The sequence below is a fragment of the Plecotus auritus genome, assembly GCF_963455305.1.
Source record: "Plecotus auritus genome assembly, chromosome: 3".
NCBI classification, from domain to species: Eukaryota; Metazoa; Chordata; class Mammalia; order Chiroptera; family Vespertilionidae; genus Plecotus; species Plecotus auritus.
Window position 1 is genome coordinate 185,593,505 of NC_137772.1, and position 20,602 is coordinate 185,614,106.

The 20,602-nt window shown below is 38.4% G+C and overlaps 1 protein-coding gene across 7 annotated transcripts in view; it reads left to right on the plus strand.

The window, feature by feature from the left end:
- KIF21A (kinesin family member 21A) overlaps positions 1-20,602 on the plus strand; it is a 145,357-nt gene that overhangs the window by 71,983 nt on the left and 52,772 nt on the right. For all 7 annotated transcript variants that reach the window (XM_080661279.1, XM_080661273.1, XM_080661274.1 and 4 more), the window contains exons 2-11: positions 2,599-2,821; positions 2,951-3,133; positions 5,079-5,228; positions 5,931-6,065; positions 6,629-6,796; positions 8,820-8,935; positions 12,459-12,654; positions 13,279-13,468; positions 13,843-13,906; positions 20,206-20,409. In XM_080661279.1, the coding sequence (XP_080517405.1) occupies positions 2,599-2,821; positions 2,951-3,133; positions 5,079-5,228; positions 5,931-6,065; positions 6,629-6,796; positions 8,820-8,935; positions 12,459-12,654; positions 13,279-13,468; positions 13,843-13,906; positions 20,206-20,409 (1,629 nt within the window). The remainder of the gene's footprint in view (positions 1-2,598; positions 2,822-2,950; positions 3,134-5,078; positions 5,229-5,930; positions 6,066-6,628; positions 6,797-8,819; positions 8,936-12,458; positions 12,655-13,278; positions 13,469-13,842; positions 13,907-20,205; positions 20,410-20,602) is intronic.

Genomic DNA, 20,602 nt, shown 5'->3' on the forward strand with positions numbered 1-20,602 from the left:
AGCAGGGAGAAAGCAGAATCCTGGGGTAAATGTGGTAGCTTTCAGGAAAGAGAACAGCCTGGGCTCAGATATGACTTTATGTTGGAATGCAAACTATTCGTGGTATCTTCTCAAAGAAGTGAAATCTAAACAGAAATTGAAAACAGGAGATGTTCAGGGTGGAGAAGAGTAAGCCAGGAAAAGAGAACAGCGTATTTTAAGACATAGAGGCCAAAGAGGGCATACCTTGTTAGTGAAACTGGTTTAAAAGAAATCACCACCACCAAAAATCCTGTCATGCAAGCATGGAGCATGGCAAGAGGAGACGCTGCAGAGAGATTTAGGGACTTACTGGAGGGTTTTAAGTCAGGTAGCTATCTGATCAACTTCATATTTTATAAATATCACTAATATCACAGGGTGTGGAACAGGTCAGGGGGCCAAGACTAGATGGCTATTGAGGAGACTTTTGCAATAATCTAAGTACTAGTAAGAGATAATAGTAGCTTTGATAATGGTGGTGTTGGTGAGGAAGGAGAGAAATGTGTGGGCTCAAGAACTATTCCAGAGATAATTAATAGCTCTTGCAGACAGATTAGATAGATGGAGCAGGGAAGAGGGAGTCATTGAGGTTGACTCTCCTGTTTCTGACTTGGCAACAGTCGGAACAGTGATTCCCCTGAGGAGATGGGGTTTGTTTGGGTTTCCTCCCCTTGGCTGGATGAAGTGAGATAGGAAAAGAGGAGCTTGGAAAGAAGAGAATATTAATTTTGAGAAAGACAGGAAATGTGGAACCAGAAAGCTAAAGTTGCTACTACCATGGGCTGTTTTTATAGTTCACAACATAGCTCCTTATAAGAAACCCTTTGTTTTATTAGTTATATATATATGTGTGTGTGTGTGTGTGTGTGTGTGTGTATGCATATATATATATGTGTGTGTGTATTTAAATAGTCAATCTGTATAACAGTACATAAATATTATTTTTCTCTCCTTTTTATAATAAACTATCCTGTAGTCAAATTGTGTTAGATCTAAAAGGAACCTTGGAAATGACCCTTTCTCTTCAAAAGTGAGGAGACTGGAACTCTGAGAGAAGACCATGTGTTATCTTTAGAGGAACAGAAGTAACGGAACCAAGGTCTCCTTGCGGCCACTCCATTGCTCTTTCCATTGTACCTAGCTAGCTCCACAATGAGCATTGCATCCCATTACAACAAATACACGAAGTTAAAGACCTTATAAAAGAAAAACACCATTATCATAGAGGAAAGAAAAAATAGCATTAACAAATATATTCATTAACACATTTTTTTGGCAGTATAGAATACTCTTTTAGATAACCAGGGTCGCAGATGTCTAGTCCCTTCTCAGTATTGTCTTTCCTATCCTTCCATTGACCATTCATCCTGATGAAGCAGAAGAGGCTGAAACTCGGGAGATCTGGGCGTAAGCTTGACTTTAATTCTGAAAAATAGGTGAACTGGTTCTACTTCCATAGGCCTGTTTCCGTATCTGAAAAAATTAAAATGTGGGACCAGAATCCTTTAAAATACTTTCTTTACTCTGTCTTTATCATTTCATATTTTCCATCACTGGTTGTCTTTCCTTTCTTCCTTAAACTGCTTCTCCTCCGTGGCAAATAGAAACTTCTTAAAAACCCAGGTACAGGAACGTCAGTGATGGGTGTGTTTAGGATGGTCCTGTTTACAGCACGAATAGAATAGGGCCAGATTCTGGGTTATTCTGTTCACATATCATTGTATTTACTGTCCTTCTTTGAAAATAAAAATAGACCTTGGCGTTAGGAAGAGAGGCAGAAGAGGAAGACTCTGGAGTAGATGGGGGTGGGGATTGGGTGCTATGGTCTTCCAAGCACAGACAGGAAACCTGGTGATTCATGGGTTTCGGAGAGAAAATACTGTATTTCATAATAAATTTGAGAAATTTGTATTTATTTTTAATTTTAAGTAAAATCTGCTTTTGTGTTTGCCATAATATATGGTAAATCAATATTATACATGCATATCATTTACAAATGAATACACATACACATATGTTGTGGGAATATGTGTAAACACATTAAGCTGACAGAAGGATATGTGCAAACAAGTTTGGAAACCACTGGTGAAGAGACCTTGCTTGGGGCGATGGGTGCACGGAAGAGTGTGCAGATGATGTGTTATTGAGTTGTACACTTGAAACCTGTATGGTTTTGTGAACCAATGTCATGAATTTATTTAAAAAACAACAACAGGTGAGTAAAGGGCATCAAGGTATCATCCTTTTTGGAAATAAGAAAAATAACTCTAAAACAAAAATAGCAACAAAGAGCATTTTGGTAGCAGAATTATTTAACTGAGTCTTTTACCTCTTACAGAGTTGAGGAAACATATTCACCTCAAAAAATATTTATTTAATTTACTCCTGTTCATGATTTTTTGGTATTGCTAACTAACTGACACTGAAATGGACTCAGTATAATTTATTTAAACTTTTCAACAGAAGGAGCAGGCATTAGTGCTTTTAAAAAATTTGGCCAGGAATTTTTATCCTATTTATTAGTTTTTTTTAAATTTATTATATCTTCTTTTATTTTTTCTTGACTATTTCTCACAGAATAAGACCACAACTTGCCAAAGAAAAGATTGAAGGATGCCATATTTGTACATCGGTCACACCGGGAGAACCTCAGGTCTTCCTAGGGAAAGACAAAGCCTTTACTTTCGATTATGTGTTTGACATTGACTCCCAACAAGAACAGATCTACACTGATTGCATAGAGAAACTAATAGAAGGTTGTTTTGAAGGATACAATGCTACAGTTTTTGCTTATGGACAAGTAAGTACCAAATTATTTTCATAGAGTTGTAACTGTTCAGAAGTGTCAATTCAGTTGCACTTCCGTTTTTGCTCTTGGAGGTGATGTTATTGCGAGCAAGCACATATTTTTCTCTGTTGCTTTATTCAGACTGGAGCTGGTAAAACATACACCATGGGAACAGGATTTGATGTTAACATCATCGAGGAGGAGCAGGGTATTATTTCTCGTGCTGTTAAACACCTTTTCAAGAGCATCGAAGAAAAAAAACACACCGCAATGAAAAATGGTCTTCCTCCTCCAGATTTTAAAGTGAATGCACAGTTCTTAGAGGTAAAGGACTAATTGTGTCGTTGGTTTATTTTAAATTTTGTCCTTGAGACCGTAGACTTTATGATTTTATACTTCTGGCTTCTAGTACAGTGTTTTGCACAGAGTGCTCAATAAATGTTTGAGTAAATGAACATTAGGTCATAGGTAGCAGGAAGAATAGACAATAGATAATAAGTATTTCTTACTTGTTGGCTTTTAAGATTATAAACACTTGGCCAGTGTCCATAGAGTAAAAGAATATTGTTTATTTCAGAATCTCTCTGGACCCTATCTATAATTACTGTTACAATGTAGGCAGGCTCACAAAGTGCTGGAAACTCAGTGATTAAGACCAAAAGGGAGGGAGAGAACATGAGGAGTAATAGGACGAAGGCTGCAGCACTAATCTGGCTGCAGAAGCTGGTATTCCTGCAAGGATTGGCAGATGTTTTGATGCAAAGTCCAAAGGTTGGGGCAGGTTTGGATTAATTTAGGTCAGTGTAGTCCGGTGGGAGGGACATTACAGTCAGAGGACATGTTGGATATGAGCAATATTGGAGTTAGGTGAATGGTGGGTGACATTATAGTTCTGGGTGCTTTGTTCAAAGAATGTTCTAGTTTAATTCTAATCTGAATAACCTGAACTAATATTTGGTCATTGATGAAACATTTTATTTGACATTATACAGCACAAAATAGAAAACAATTCAAATTAACATACGTTATCTTGCTGCTGATTTTAATAGCTATCCCAGTTTAGTAAAAACCAAAAGCAAGGTAAGTAACTGATGGAAAAAGAAAAAAAAAAAGTGTTCTCCCATCTTCCCTTTTACTCTCCAAAATGTTGTTGGGCATTGAGACTTTGAAGCATACTGATAGAAAAATGGTGTGTGCATCGTCTTCCAGGGAGTAGCTCAAGTCTGTCAGCCTCTGTTGACACAGAAACACTAACATCATTGCCCACCTTGTAGAATATTAAGTATTAATTTTTAGATACATTAAGGAAGGCTGTAGGGCAATAGGAAATACATTTTTAGTTTAAGTAGTAAAACCTCTTAAAATCTTAATTAGGATTTGTCTACATTTGGTACATATTTCTTAGAGTTTGCTTGTATTTATATACTAGAGGCCCAGTGCACGAATTCATGCACAGGTGGGGGGTCCGGATGGCCCAGCCCCAATCTGGGCAGATCGAGGCCAGGCCTGTCAGGAGGAGGAGATGGTGGGAGGCTGGCCAGCCAGCCCACCCTGACTGGCTGGGGGGAGGGGCCGCAGGTGATTGGCTGGTGGGCCTTGCCCCTGAGTGGGGTGGGGGGCCAATCAGGGGTCAGCAGCTGAGGGAGGGGCTGTGGGAGGTTGGCTGGCCAGCCCCACCTCCGATTGGTGTGTGTGGGGGGGCGATTAGTGGTGGAGCTGGCTGGGGGGAGGGGCGGCGGATCTGGGGTGGGGCTGGGTGGGGGGAGGGACTGCAGGAGGTTGGCCGGCTCCACCCCCTATTGGGGTAGAGGGGGATGGGGGGGGCCGAACGGGGTGAGGGGCTGCAGGAGGTTGGTCGGCTGGCCCCACTTCTCTCTCTTGATCAGGCTGGTTCACTGGCTGCAGTGGGTGTCATAATGGTTGTTAGGGTCATTATGGCGTTTTGGTTGCTGGCTTTTTATATATATATATATAGATAGATAGATATAGATATTTATCACTTGCAAAGGATTAATAGATCATTTTAGCTAGCTCTCAACTTATCAGTCATGATTACATCCTTTACTGTTCTTATTCTTATAAAGAAACCTGACATTCATTTGAATTTGTAATAATAATTGCCTCATTCATTTTTTATCTATTTTGAAGAAATATATGTCATTTTGAAGAACTTTAAGATACATTTGAAAGATAACATTATGCACTACATGTTGTTAAGCCATGAAGCAATTTCTTCTAAATTTAAATTTGCAATATTTTTTTTTGATAGCTGTACAATGAAGAGGTCCTTGACTTATTTGATACCACACGTGATATTGATGCAAAAAATAAAAAATCAAATATAAGAATTCATGAAGATTCGACTGGAGGAATTTATACTGTGGGAGTCACAACACGTACTGTGAATACAGAATCAGAGGTGACATTCATATTATAGTTAAAATAAGGCATATTTGGCTTTATTTAATATTCAGCTTTGCTTATAGTTTGCGTAAGATCAAATTCTGAAATTTGTATTTTTAAGTGTAACATCTTGTAGAAATCTTGCCTTTTTTCCTCATATATTTTATATCAGGATTTTATTCTTAAAAAATGTCACAGCTATGATAAAGTCAGTTCATTTATTGTAGCATCAAAAGAGTCCAAGGCAATGTATATATAGTTTTCTTTCACAGCTAGAAAACGAGAGTTAGGTCATTAAAGGTGAAGGCTGGGACCACAATCCTTGTGCACCTTTTGCGGTCACATATATACAGTTGTACCATGGCTCCTAAAGGGAGACTGTTAAGGAAAGTTACAAAAGTATTTTGACAGACGATACAGAGTAGCCTGAGTAATACAAGATTTTGCTCATTTTGTTCCCAAGTGTTCCACTCTTACAGTTTGGAATAAAAGCTGCAAATGTCAGCAAAAGGCAAACAATGGAATCTCAGTGCTTTCTCCTATTTAAAAGATAATACGCTATTATACTAAGAAGTTCAGCTCAAAAAGTGCATGTAACTAAAATAATATGAAATTCCACATCCTTCCCATCCCTCAACGTGGTGGGTTTTAGCATTAGCTCAGACTTCCGATTGTATGGTATCTTGCTTAAACATTGTTCTTTCTTCCCGTTTTCCAGATGATGCAGTGTTTGAAGCTGGGTGCTTTATCCCGGACCACAGCTAGCACGCAGATGAATGTTCAGAGCTCTCGCTCACATGCCATTTTTACCATCCACTTGTGTCAAACCAGAATGTGTCCCCAAATAGATGCTGTGAGTTACTAGCTCTGATTTCTTAAACTTTCGGTCATCCTTTCCCTAAAATCTCATAAATCCCGGGAGAAGAGTACATATGAACCACATTTAGTTTGTTTAATTATTTATTTTCCCAATGAGATGCCTCTGATCCTGTTTAAGCTGAAGCTGGCTAACTGTGTAAGGTTTTGAAATAAACATTTGGATATGTGTCCACGGCAACTGGAAAGTAAGCTGTGGCCATGTGGTGATGGAGGTAGTCACCCGAGATGCTTTGCTTTTGAGGACTGGGTGCTATAGGTGTTCTTTTATTAATATAAGCGAAGTCTTAGTTCATCACTTTGCTTATATTAATAAAAGCAATAACAGCTGGGTTCTGACTATCAAGTTTCTTGCTGACTTTGTTGTAAGCATCTAATTGCCAGCAGATATTTCTGCATTTATAATTATTTGGCTATATGCCTGTGTGTGTGGGCGCGCGCGCGCACACACACACACACACACACACAAGGGGGAAGGGGTTTGAAGATATTTAGTGTCACATTAATAAAAATATTTTCAATTATTGTCCTCAAATGCAGGAAAATGCTACTGATAACAAGGTGATTTCTGAATCATCACAGATGAATGAATTTGAAACCCTGACTGCAAAGTTCCATTTTGTTGATCTGGCAGGATCAGAAAGACTGAAGCGAACTGGAGCCACAGGCGAGAGGGCAAAAGAAGGCATTTCCATCAACTGTGGACTTGTAAGACTAAGACTAAGACTGAGATGTTCCATTGTTCTTTTCTCTTTTGTGATACTTAATACCCAAGTGGAAAGCCTTCTTGCACTAAGCTGAGAAATGAGTTATAATAAACTTGTAAGCTTAGGCATAATGCCCTGAATTTTGATCTCCTCACTTTTTTTTAGTCTTTCACATTTCAGATTTTCTTCATGTATGTAAATTTAGTTGGATTAAATTTTATGATATGTTCAGAAAATAGTATATATTGTGGAAGGGAGTTACAAAATTCCACATTTAAAAACATTTTGTCAATATCAACATTTAATTCTTATTATGGCACAGGGTGACTTTCAAAGTAGCATTGTTTCCCCTCACATTTTGTTACAGTCACTTTATTTTAGGAATTATAATCAATGTTTTTAGTGGATTTTTTTCAAAATGAGAACTTTTTAGATTGTAATAGGAATTAACTTTAATACCCTGCCACCTAGTGGTGCTTTTTATTGGAAAACACCTTGTGTTTATTAGCATAAAGTTTATGTTTTATGGAAGGAAAGGAGAGGAAAGGGGTCCTTCCTGCACGCTCCCTACTGGGGATCGAGCCTGCAACCCGGTCATGTGCCCTGACTGGGAATCAACTGGCAATCTTTTGATGCATGACGACTGAGCCACATGGGCCAGGGTTGGAAGAAAAAATGTTTAGAGTAACTTCTTGTGTAATAAATCTTTTCTTCTTATTGACTCCATTATAACATTGGACCTTTGTTCCCACATAAAAGTAATGACATACTTCTGTGATGCTCACAGCATCAGGGCAGTGTTTTCTACTTTGCTTCCCTCCCTGGAGCTGGGCCTCCAATCACATGTCCCTGTTTTGCCATTGCCCAATATTTGCTCCTGTATGATGACAACCCTTCTGTGGGGGAATTAACAATTGAGGCTGATTAGACAGAGCCAGACCTCCCAACGCCATCTTGATACCCATCTTGATGCTCCACCGTATGGTTGAGTTTTGTGTTTAAGGGAGTGACCTGGGACCTGAATTTTGTGTATTGTTCTGAATTTTTTAGGAGATAAAATTATGGTGGTATTTACATTGGTTCTATCAGGAAAAGACAAAAGCTGTTGGTCTGTTTTCCTGGTTAGGCTATTGAAGCATGTTCAGATATATCTGGTCAAGTTTCAGTGCGGCCAGTAGTCCAAACTTTAGCCTCTCTGGAGAGAGGGGCAAGGAGACAGTGTGATGCTGATGCCGCTCTCTGCATCTCCGTTGGCCCTAACAAAGACATGGGTAGAGATGTTTGCATCACTGAAGGGAAGTGTGACCCACATTTAGGCTAATGCTATGCTGTGGGGGCTAGTTCAGTGACAGCAAGAAAAGCAGTAAGGGTGGCAGGAGGAGTGACTAAAGAGTTCTGTGATTTGACTTACTTCCTTTCAATATTGGATGCTTAGCTCTCAGAGGCATTGTGTTTCTAAAGACAGCCGTACTTACATTAGGAATACCTTTTTCAGAGGAATCATAGTGATATGTTTATGTTGGTTAAGGGAGAGTTTGTTTTCCCATAAGGTAGCTATATTTCAACCAGATAGTGTCATGAAACTATTGAGCCACTTAAACATTTTATTTCTTTATTGAGTTGAGGGGAAGAATTTGCAATATGAATTGACAGTTTTCTGGGGACACAGCCTGATGGTCTGATAATTCTAGGGATGGTTAAAAGTCACCAATCTTTTATTTATTTCTCAAGAAAATTTCTGAATAGAAGTTTAAGTATTTGTGAGTTATGAATATATATAAGTACTAAATTTTGAGTCAGTTTTAGTCAAATTTCATGTCAGTTTTTAAAAGTTAATAGAGAAAACTTTGAAGTTTAGGTCATACTTCAAAATATAAATGTAAAAAAAACCCACAAAAACAAAAAAGCCGAGACCTGAATGTTTTCAATTCTGTCATGTCTCCATACTATTCTCTATAAGCCTTTGTTACTTAAAAGTGTTATAATTAGTGCATTTTTATCATTTTTCTTTCTCGCTCTTTTAGTTGGCACTTGGCAATGTAATCAGTGCACTGGGAGACAAGAGCAAGAGGGCCACCCATGTCCCCTACCGAGATTCTAAGCTGACAAGACTGCTCCAGGATTCCCTCGGGGGTAACAGGTATGCATGCGTGATTATCCTTATTTGTGAACTTCAGTTATCCATTATTATTAATGTAAGTTTGCAAAGCGACTTATAAAAACTGGTTTTATTATAAAGCAAATTGACAGGATGAGGAACTCATAATTATCCATGACCGGAAATGTGGGCGGCTTTCTGTATGTTGTTACTTCACATAGTCCTTACACTCTCCCTTGAAGTAGGTATTATTATTCCTATTTTGAAGATAAGAACATTGAAATCCAGAGAGTCATTGATTCAGTCACTTGGCTTGTAAATGAAGTCCATTGCCCGTGCTCTTTCTACTTTATTGTTGTTCTGCTTAAGTGCTTGTCACCTAGCATATGCCTAATAAAATTTTGTTGAAAAATAAATGCTGACTAAGTAAACACAAAGTAATTTAAATATGCTTTATACTATTTTACAAAGTCTCCTAAAAATTAAACATTTTTTTTTTGCATGTGGGAAAACTTTTAAAAATGTCAGTTGAATGAAATACAGGGTATTTGCTGTTTATGAACTTTGTCAGCATCACTGATATTCCTCCCTTTTCATATTTTGAATTATTCTGATGTTTCATCAGCTAAACACATTATTTTGTAATGCATTCCTTTTTATAAACATCAACATGTTGGCTTTATGAGTAGAAACATTTTTGTCATTTAAATTCAAACAGTACAATTCAGCAAGTTACAGATAGCCGTTACATTTTTATTTATTCTTTTACAGTTAACAGAGTCTATTTTAGTGTTTTCAAGGTAAAGAATCTCAGGTACTTCTCATCTATTTCCTTACTAGTTGGTAACTCTTCAAACAAGAAGACCTCTTTAGTGAGCAGCAATTCCTGCTTAAAATTTTAAGACTGAACTCAATTTAAAAGCATTGCATTTTGTATAAGCTTTGGGGAATAGAAGACCTTCATTTTGTGATGTTTGTATATATTATTCTTAAAAGAAAAATTAGATCAAAGATATTTTTGTACACAAGCTGCATATATTTTTATGCATAATGCAGTGACTTTTATTTTTAAAAGTGAAACTGGATTTTATACATTTATAAAGTTATAACAAGATTATACCAAAAATTTTGAAAAGTGCAGAAAAATATAAAGCATGAGAAAAATCAATTATATTTCTACTAGAGGCCCGATGCATGAAATTTGTGCATGGGAGGGTGTGTGTCCCTCATCCCAGCCTGCACCCTCTCCAATCTGGGACATCCCTCTCACAATCCAGGACTGCTGGCTCCCAACTGATTGCCTGCCTGCCTTCCTGATTGCCCCTAACTGCTTCTGCCTGCCAGCCTGATCACCCCCTAACCACTCCCCTGCCAGCCTGATTGATGCCTAACTGCTCCCCTGCCAGCCTGTTTGCCCCTAACTGCCCTCCCCTGCAGGCCTGGTCACCCCTAACTGCCCTCCCCTGCAGGCCTGGTTACCTACCCCTAACTGCCCTCCCTACAGGCCTGGTCCCCCCCAACTGCCCTTCCCTGCAGGCCCAGTCACCCCAACTTCCCTCCTCTGCCGGCCTGGTTACTCCTAACTGCCCTCCCCTGCTGGCCATCTTGTGGTGGCCATCTTGTGTCCACATGTGGGCAGCCATCTTGTGTGTTGGAGTGATGGTCAATCTGCATATTACTCTTTTATTAAATAGGATTACTTACAAGTGACTACTGCTAACATTGCAATGCATTTCCTCCCTAATGTATGTATAATATAATATGATATATGATATAATAATATATGATATATAACATAATAATATAAATGGTATGGTCTCATTTAAGATAGATATGTGGTTTTATATAAACTTTAAAAGTAAACAACTTTAATGTTTTCTTTTGAGCTTTTCATAAACACAACCATTTTTGAATATGTATCTTTTGGATTTTAATGACCATTTCCCTGTATCTTAGCACTTCTCATTCTTGACTCTCCCCATTCTCTTTAAGCACTTGATCCCAATGCTTTTCAAGGACAAGTTCTTTTCCTCCTCCACCCCAAATTTGTAGTGGGTTAATATTGTGCATGACTGTACTCAGCTTACCCCATTTGTGACTTACCATGTGAATTCAAAAACACTGGAACTGATCTATACTTTATTCAGTGAGTTCATTGATTATAGCAATCTCAAATGTTACAAAATTTTAAGATGCTTATTTTTCATTTCTATACTTACTATGAACTTACAAATAGTTTGCAGACTGGCATTGGACTGGGGTCTATACTTTGAGTAGTCCTGTTCTCTAATCAGTGTCTATAATCATTACTCTTACTTGATTACCTTATCTTCTTCATCAAAAGAGAACTAGAGGTTCATGAATTATCTTAACTTTCAGATGTCCAATAAATATTATTTATACATGACATACTCCATAAACAACTATTAATGGCCTAGTATGTTCCAAATATTGTGTTTTGCAAAATATACTGATAAATAAAAGTTGATGATTCTTGACCCCTAGAGTTTAGGGTGTAAGAGCTGGCATCTATAAAATTTCAAAATAATAATAATAATAATATAACCAATTAAAAAAAAAGATATGCAGGGGGGTATGAGGAAGCAGAGAGAATAAGTACAGTCAGATGAGGGTTGGATTCTTGGACGAGATGATACCTGAGTTGAGCCTTGAATAATAATAAGAATGAGGATAAATAAGGATGAGCAACAGTCAATAAAGGGAAAAAGATGGGTGGAATGGGATGTCTTTTAAAAGGGTTACTAGGAGTGCTCTGTTGAAATTATTGGGGGAAGGCATAAGGCAGGAGTGGAAGCAGGAGACTAAGAGGTGATTGATTAGAATTGATGGGCATGAATTCCCTACTGGGGTGGGTAAATTCGCTCTTTCAGTGTCACTGCCGATTAGAATGTCCTTGTCTGTTTCATTGACAGACATAATAGCTGGGGCATACTAAGCATTTTACTATTCTATTCTTTGGTTGGTAAAGCAATTCATCATTACTGTAAAGTAATGTTTCCCATCTCTCCTGTGTAATCTGGCCTGAACTTAGACCAATGAATCACAAATGATGTTTTTTATAACATATGGATATACTATACACTTGTTCAGGTGATAGGCTTTTAGTACAAATTTTTTTGCTAACAACAAAAATCAGGTTGTAAATGATTAAATAAAAAGAAAAAAGTTTAAATCCTCAAATATTAAGTAGATAATGAAAGAAATGATTTTTGAATTTCAATTTGGACATAGGTAGATTGTCTTAGAATTATTCTGTGTGTATTGCCTCAACTCCTTTTTGTAAAGAGGTGAGAAATAAATATATGTACTTATTATACTTTCTCAAAACATTATGGATCAAAGAAGGATAACATAAATTCATTTTCTTTAAGATAGTTGTAAAGCATAGGGACTTTTACATTTGCTTTTACTTTTAAGTTATCAGAGTCAGTCTTATGGTATCTCAACGAGAAGGTATTATTCAAAAGGCAGGAGTTTAAAAGTGATTATTGCAGTGTTTTATTTGCTTTTATCTGTAAACCTAATTCTTCTTTGTCACTTTCAGCCAAACAATCATGATAGCATGTGTCAGCCCTTCAGACAGGGATTTTATGGAAACTTTAAATACCCTCAAATACGCCAATCGAGCTAGAAATATCAAGAACAAGGTGATGGTCAATCAGGACAGAGCTAGTCAGCAGATCAATGCACTCCGCAGTGAGATCACACGACTTCAGATGGAGCTCATGGAGTACAAAACAGTAAGCTACTGGGTTTGACTTGGCATTTCGTGATACATTTTGTGAACACAATGATGCCTTTTGTGATGGCTTGCACACGTGTTTCTCTGGAGCCTCTGTCTGTCATGATAGTGGTCTTCCTCCTTTTGAAGGCAGAATTCTCTAGTTTTCCTTGTGGGTAGCCTTTAACAGTGTTTAGTCTATCTATCAACCTGTTTCAAAAGGCTTCCTATTTAATCCATTTATTTATTATTTTTAAATTGATTTTAGAGAGGGAAGAAGGGGCGGGGAGAGAGAGAAAGAGAGAGAGAGAGAGAGAGAGAGAGAGAAACATCCATCAGTTGCCTCCTGTACAGGCCTGATCACAACCGAGGTATGTGCCCTGACTCGGAATGGAACCCACAACCTTCCAGTGCCTCAGACAACACTCCAACCAACTGAGACACCGGCCAGTGCTCAATCAATTTCTTTAGTGACAGAACTGCCATGGAGGGATGCTATAGAGTAAAAGGATCACTTTTGCCTTGAGTCTGTTAAGACAAAGGGCTCCTGGTTGTAGAACTGCATAGTCCTGTAATACCCTTAAACAAATCTCTTGTGTATTTAAGGCTCCTCAACCAACAGGGAAATCTTTTTCTTTCCTAGGGTAAAAGAATAATTGATGAGGAGGGAGTGGAAAGCATCAATGACATGTTTCATGAGAATGCTATGCTACAGACTGAGAATAACAACCTGCGTGTAAGAATTAAAGCCATGCAGGAGACGGTTGATGCACTGAGGACCAGAATCACCCAACTTGTTAGTGATCAGGCCAACCAGGTTCTTGCCAGAGCAGGTAAGCGTGTAGGGTGGGGTGAGTAAGGGATTCACCTCAGGAGAGCAGGGCACATTCTTTGTGTTCATTAATCATCTTGAACATTTGAAGTAGAAATGTCAATCTGTGTACAATGAAATAGAAATGTACAGTCCATGATTTTCAGTTAAATGCTTAATTTGTAAATAATACATTCTTACAGGAACAAAATGTGCCCTTTACTTTGCTATTTTATCTTGCTGTCTGCTTGTGTAGTTAAGGGTGGAAAATTTGCTGTAGGGCTTGTGTTTTAAAGCATTATTATTTTGTTTCTGTAACTTAGTGTTTTTCTCCCATTCTGTTTTGTTGAAATTTTAATTTGAAGGAAATTATTAACTTTGTGTTTTATCTTGCAGGGGAAGGGAATGAGGAGATCAGTAATATGATTCACAGTTATATCAAAGAAATTGAAGATCTCAGGTACAGTTCATGGTCTGTAAGATGTAATGCACATTTGGGGTTTTCAGTGCAGTAATATTGTTATCTGTTGGGTTTATTGTTTAGTCATTGTTCACGGTGATATTTCTGCCCTTTGGTCAGGTTAACTTTAGGGGAATAGGTACTTGCCTTTCCATAATGTTACTTCCCAAACAGCTTTCCTTCTGTCTCTTCCCATATTATGTTCCCATGTTATCTTCCTACTCTGGTTGTCATACCCCTCATGGGAACTTACCTACCCTGACACACAGGACAGGCATGTGGATTGACCTTTAGTGCCTTCCCTCACCATTTGGGAATGGTCAACATCAATAAGTCATCTCTAATTTTTTTAAATATATTTTATTGATATTTTACAGAGAGGAAGAGAGAGGGATAGAGAGCTAGAAACACCGATGAGAGAGAGACATTGATCAGCTGCCTCCTGCACACCTCCCACTGGGGATGTGCCCGCAACCAGGGTACATGCCCTTGACCGGAATCGAACCTAGGACCCTTCAGTCCGCAGGCCGACGCTCTATCCACTGAGCCAAACCGGTTTCGGCCATCTCTAATTTTTTATTGTTATTGTTAATCCTCACCCAAGGATATTTTTTCATTGATTTTTTTTTTTTTAGAGAAGGTGAAAAGGAGGGAGAGAGGTACATGCTCTTGACCGGAATTGAACCCGGGACCCTTTAGTCCGCGGCTGACCTCTAGCCACTGAACCAAATCAGCTAGGGCTCATCTCTAATTTTAAAAATCTCTGATCACTCCGGTTTCCTTCTGCTTTTCCAGCTATACCTTATGTGTGAATCATTGCATCCCTACCACTTTGCCTGCCTCTGTGGTACAGAGGCTCATTCATCACTCACATTTCACACACATACTACAAATGCTCACTATGTGCCAGGCACCATGCCATGACTGAGCAAGTGTGACATAAACAAGGAGTTCACAGTCTAGGTGGAGAACTTACAAACAGTAAATGGAATGATAGAAAACCTTAAAAGGAAAGTCATCACCTGAGCCCAGACTGTGGGAATAGGGATTGAAAAGAAGGTCAGGGACACTAATTGTTTCTATAATATGTTCAGGTTTCATGGTTTGTCCTGATGGCTCAGCTACTTTCTCTTGCAGTAAAACCACCGTCAGCTCCATGGGGAGCATCGAAGTAGCTCAGATCTCATTTCTGTACACATTTGCAGAAAATAACCAAGCGGGAAATGTTTCACAGCTACCCTAGCACGTCTTCATCTTGTATTTGTGTTCTCTTTCCCTTTCTCTTCCTCTGACTGTTCTAGAGATTATTTTTTTTTAACTTTAAAAAATATTTTTAATTGATTTCACAGAGGCAGGGAGAGGGAGAGAAAGATAGAAACATCAGTGATGACAGAGAATCACCAATTGGCTGCCTCCTGCACGCCCCCTACTGGGGATGGAGCCCACAACCTGGGCATGTGCCCTAACTGGGAATCGAGATGTGCCCCCCCCTCGTTCATAGGTCAACGTTCAACCACTGAGCCACACCGGCTGGGCTTTTCTAACAATTCTTAAACAGAGATGAGTAATGTTTCCACTGTTCTTGCCTCTGCTAGGCATATTGGATCCCTTAATTGTTTCAAAAGCAAAAAACAAATGAGCAGACATCTGATGTGGCAATAGATAGAGTGACTCTATTAACTGTTACTTTTTTTCTTATACATGTCTCCAAGCTTTACCTTTTTGGCAGAGACCATTGGGCCACTGGGTACTGGTTCTGGTCAGCAGCCACGTTGGGCTTGCATTTCCATCCTGCCCACTGCCCCAAACTTGTCTTTCTTCATTCTGTAGCACCCGTCTTTCCCATTCCCTGAGAGACACCTGACGTCTGCCTTTCAGTTCCTGAAGATTCTCCTCCTGCTCCTACCTGCTTTTCTTTCATTTCCTCGGCACTGGCCAACAAGGAAGGCTGATCCCCTGCTCTGGTTATTGTGCCCTGTTCGCTGTCTCCCACCCTGTTATTCTAAGGCCTTACCTAAGCTTGATCTGTCCTTTGGACAAATGGCTTCACCAGTGGTACTCTTTCCTGTAGACTGATGCGGTCATTTCCACTCCTCCTAGTGACTGAAGCAGCATTAAATATCTTCCTTCTAGTTCTCAAGTTAGGACCATTCTTTGTTTTTTGTTAATCCTCACCGGAGGATGTTTTTCCCATTGATTTTTAGAGAGAGTGGAAGGGAGGGGGAGAGACAGAGAGAGAGAGAGAGAGAGAGAAACATGGATGTGAGAGGGACACATGGATTGGCTCCCAGACCAGGAACCTGCCCTCGACCAGAATAAAACCCAGGACCTTTCGGTCCAGGAGCCAATGCTAACCACTGAGAAAACCGGCTAGGACAAGACCATTCTTTAAGCCATTTAGCGAACAGAGATCAATCAGCGATCAAATCTTTCTTGGTGTAGGTTAGCAGCTTGTTCCATTTTCCCAACTCCTCTTTGATGGTTCTTTAATTAGGGGTGTCCCCCTCCTGAGGAGTAGGCTTGTAGAGTCCCAGCACTGTAATTTACAACGTAAACATGATTTACACATGGGATAAGCATAAATGAGCTTTGAATTTAAATTGGATTCCCTGGTTTGAAATGCAAGCTTCTATTTTTTAAGAAGTGTGTGCCCTTGGGAAAGTTACCTAACATCTCTGAGCTTTGATTCATCTGTAAGAATAAAGTAATACCTGCTAGTTTCCAAGAGTTACTATGGGGCTCAAATAAAAGTACTGGATATAAAAGTTCTTAAATTCAAAAGTACTGTAAAGATCTGACATGTTATCATTATTTATGTCCAAGTTCTCACATTCTGTTTTTATTTACTAAATCCTGCTCCAATTCATATTTCTATCAAAACTTGGTCTTAGGAAGACATTTATTCACAGTTTCTTAAACTTACACAAATTTATATATTGTCACTTGGAAATGTTTATATTTCAAGTCTTATCATTCTAGTTGTAAAATAATACCAGTTGCCCTGACTGATTTGGCTCAGTGGATAGAGCATCGGCCTGCGGACTGAAGAGTCCCAGGTTTGATTCCGGGCAAGGGCATGTACCTTGGTTGCTGGCGCATTCCCAGTGGGGGGTGTGCAGGAGGCAGCTGATCGATGTTTCTCTCTCATCGATGTTTCTAGCTCTCTATCCCTCTCCCTTCCTCTCTGTAAAAAATTAATAAAATATATTTAAAAAAATACCAGTTATCTTTTAATAACTTATATGTCATATTATATTTTTGTGAAACAGTAATAGTCACTAGTTAATTAACTCTTATTTTTGTGGGATTTATATTTTTTGTAGAAATTTTTGAAAATAAAAGACAGTATAAACAAAATTAAAACCATATTCCCACCATTTCTATAACTGATGTTAACTTTTGGTATATCTCTTCAATATTTTTTCAACATATACTTTAGCAAAATTGATACCAGGGTGTATATATTGCTTTGCTATCTACTCTTTGAAATTTGACAAGCTATTATGAGCTATTTAAAAATGTTACTAACTCTTTTTCTAACATGATTTTTGCATGGTTTTATATAGTACTCTCTTATGTTTTTAATTGATTTAACAAATCCCCTATGTTAGATGATTATATTGTTGTTAGCAACTTTTTGATAGAATAGTTATTATTTGTTAAATACATTATCAGTCAGGTGAGTTTTAAATTCATTGTATCATTGATCCTCACAGTAATTCTAGGAAAGTATATATTTTTCATCTCCATTTTACAGAGGAAACAGTGGAGGCTTTTAGAGATGAATGGTCCAAGTTTTAGTGAATAACAGAGCTGAGAGGCAAGCCCTCAGTAAGCTCCTTCCCAGGGAAGTCTGGGTACTTCCTTTCATGCCTCACTGCTTAGTCTCCTGTTAAATGAAATGCAGGCAGCAACTAGTGGGTGGGTGGGTGAGAGTGAAGGGAAAGAGAGACTCTCACAGCCCATAAAAAAAAAAAAAAAAAGCAGGTTCTGCTAATGTAGCATGGGATTTGTGGAGATGAGCCCTAAAGGTTTTAGCCTTAATCAGCACCAAGATGGAAGAAACATTGACTATGCCCCTACCAAATGCAAGCTTCCTATATAATAAAAGCCTAATATGCTAAGTGTCTGGTCATCCAGTCCTTCATTCAACCAATCAAAGCATAATATGCTAATGATATGCTAAGGCCACTCAACCACTTCCTATGACGTGCACTGACCAGGAGACAGACACTCCGACCAGTAGGTTAGCTTGCTGTTGGGGTTCGGCCCATCAGGACTAAGCAAGACAGGCTGGACACGCCCTGGAGCCCTCCCTGGCTGGCCAACCTCCCACATCCCTCCCCTGGCCCCATCATGCACCGGTGGAGTCCCTAGGCCTGGCCTGTGCCCTCTCACAATCCAGGCTGAGGGACCCCCCACCCCCACCCCGAATGCACGAATTTCGTGCACCAAGCCTCTAGTTTAAAATAAAAACACAAATTGTCTATTATATAAATCAGCCAATTAAAATACAGGTCATTATTGACAGTTCATTTATTATATTTTATTTATTATTAATATTCATCATTATCCACCCACGCTTTGTGATAGATATTGAAAATAAAGAAAATTATAAATTTTGACTTCGAGTTTTTATAGCTATGCTGAGTTTTTATACTTTAGTTGCCTTCATTTTTTGTATTTTCTTGTCAATCCTCACCTGAGGATATTCTTTTCATTGATTTTGAAAAAGATTGTTTAGAGAGAGTGGAAGGTGAGGGAGAGAGGAGAGAGAAACATCAATGTGAGAAAGACACATTGATTGGTTGACTCCCACACATACCCTGACTGAGGCTGGGGGATCGAACCTGCAACCCAGGTATGTGCCATTGACTAGAAATCGAACCCACAACCTTTTGATGTGCAAGGTGATGCTCTAACCACTTAGCAGTACCAGTCAGGGCTTCAATTGCCTTCTTGTTTTAAAAATGACATTATTATATTTATGATTTCTTTAAAAGAATTTTTGAAGTCACTTAACCTAGAAGTTTGTACACAGCTATTTAACCAGTTAAAAATATTATAATTATTGTTCTGCTCACATAATGACACCAGATATATAATTAAACAATTTCATTAAAAGTTAGTAGGACACTAACTTGAAACATATATTCATTGATTTCTATATACTCCGTCTCTAGCCGGTTTCAACAGTGTCATGAATAATTTCTGTAGATAATGAAAAAGCACAGAGCTGACTATGACTTTGAGAGCTTAATAGTTGCAAATAATCTAGCATTTTTCTCTGAAATATTTGTACATATGGCAAAAGTGCTTAGTATTACAGTTTTGAGGTAGAGTGTAGTAAGTTTTCTTTTTACAGCCCTGTCTCAGTTGTCCTTGGAAATCTATTATATTGAAGTAGAGAACTGTGTTCTTGATGATTTCAATCAAATCAAAATAAAGGGACTGGCCTGGAGGGCTCTCTGAATCTCTTAGTCTCAAATCCAGGGTCATTCTGTAGTTTTGCATATTACTGACAGGACATTCATTATTCTTCTGTGGTTAGTAGAATGACTTGAGCAAACAAAAGAATTCTTTCAATTATCAGACTCAGGTTTCCTTGGAGATAGCATCTTTTCCCATGACATATTCAGGAGCCAGATGTCTCTCAGACAGTTAGGGGCAACTTTGACTAACTGATCTTTGCAAAGATTTGGGAATGCTATTATAGCTGGATGAATGAGGAACTGAAAGGTTGGGAACCATGCTGCTTGCATAGGTTAAGTTTAAATGATGGCTTTGCAAAGCAAGGATAACTAATGCCTAGTGGCCAGAATGCAAGCAATCTAATTGCTCTTGGCACTTTTGAGCATGAAGAGTGTGATTTCAAATTTGTAATGCTATAACCAGGGAATTAAAAAATGTCCTACACATTAATGTTTGTGAACACATTTATTTAAAAACAAAACCTACCTTGTAGCCATGTTGAAAGACATTTTGGAAATATTTTTCAGCATGCAAAACAACTCATTTAAAATGCCTATGTATTCCTGCTGTAGTCAACTTCGCAGAGGCAGAAAGTAGAATGGTGGCTGCCAGGGGCTGGGAGGAGAGGGGAATGAGGGGTTCGTGCTTCATGGGTACAGAGTTTCAGTTGGAGAAGATGACTTTCTGGAGATAGATGATGACAGTGGTTGCAACAACAGTGTTAATATACTTGGTGGTGCAGAACTGGTTAGGGTGGAACATTTTATGTTATGTATTTTTGCAACAATAAAAAATGTTTCCTATTAAAATATGTTTTTATTCACTAGGGCAAAATTATTAGAAAGTGAAGCAGTAAATGAGAACCTTCGGAAGAACTTGACAAGAGCCACAGCAAGATCACCGTATTTCAGTGGACCATCATCTTTCTCTCCCGCTATACTATCCTCAGACAAGGAGACCATTGAAATTATAGACCTAGCTAAGAAAGATTTAGAGAAGCTGAAAAGGAAAGAAAAGAAGAAGAAAAAAAGGTAGTGTTTTAAAATCACTGGTTTATGAATCCCTATTTTTTTTTCTTTACTTTTCAGGATATTTTAATTTGTGATTACAGTGAGTATACATAATCTCATAAGTATATTAGTAAATAAAATGCCATTTAAATTAGCTGACAATTATAATTATGCTTCTAATAGTTTATCTCTACTTATATGTAAAAAAGTTAAA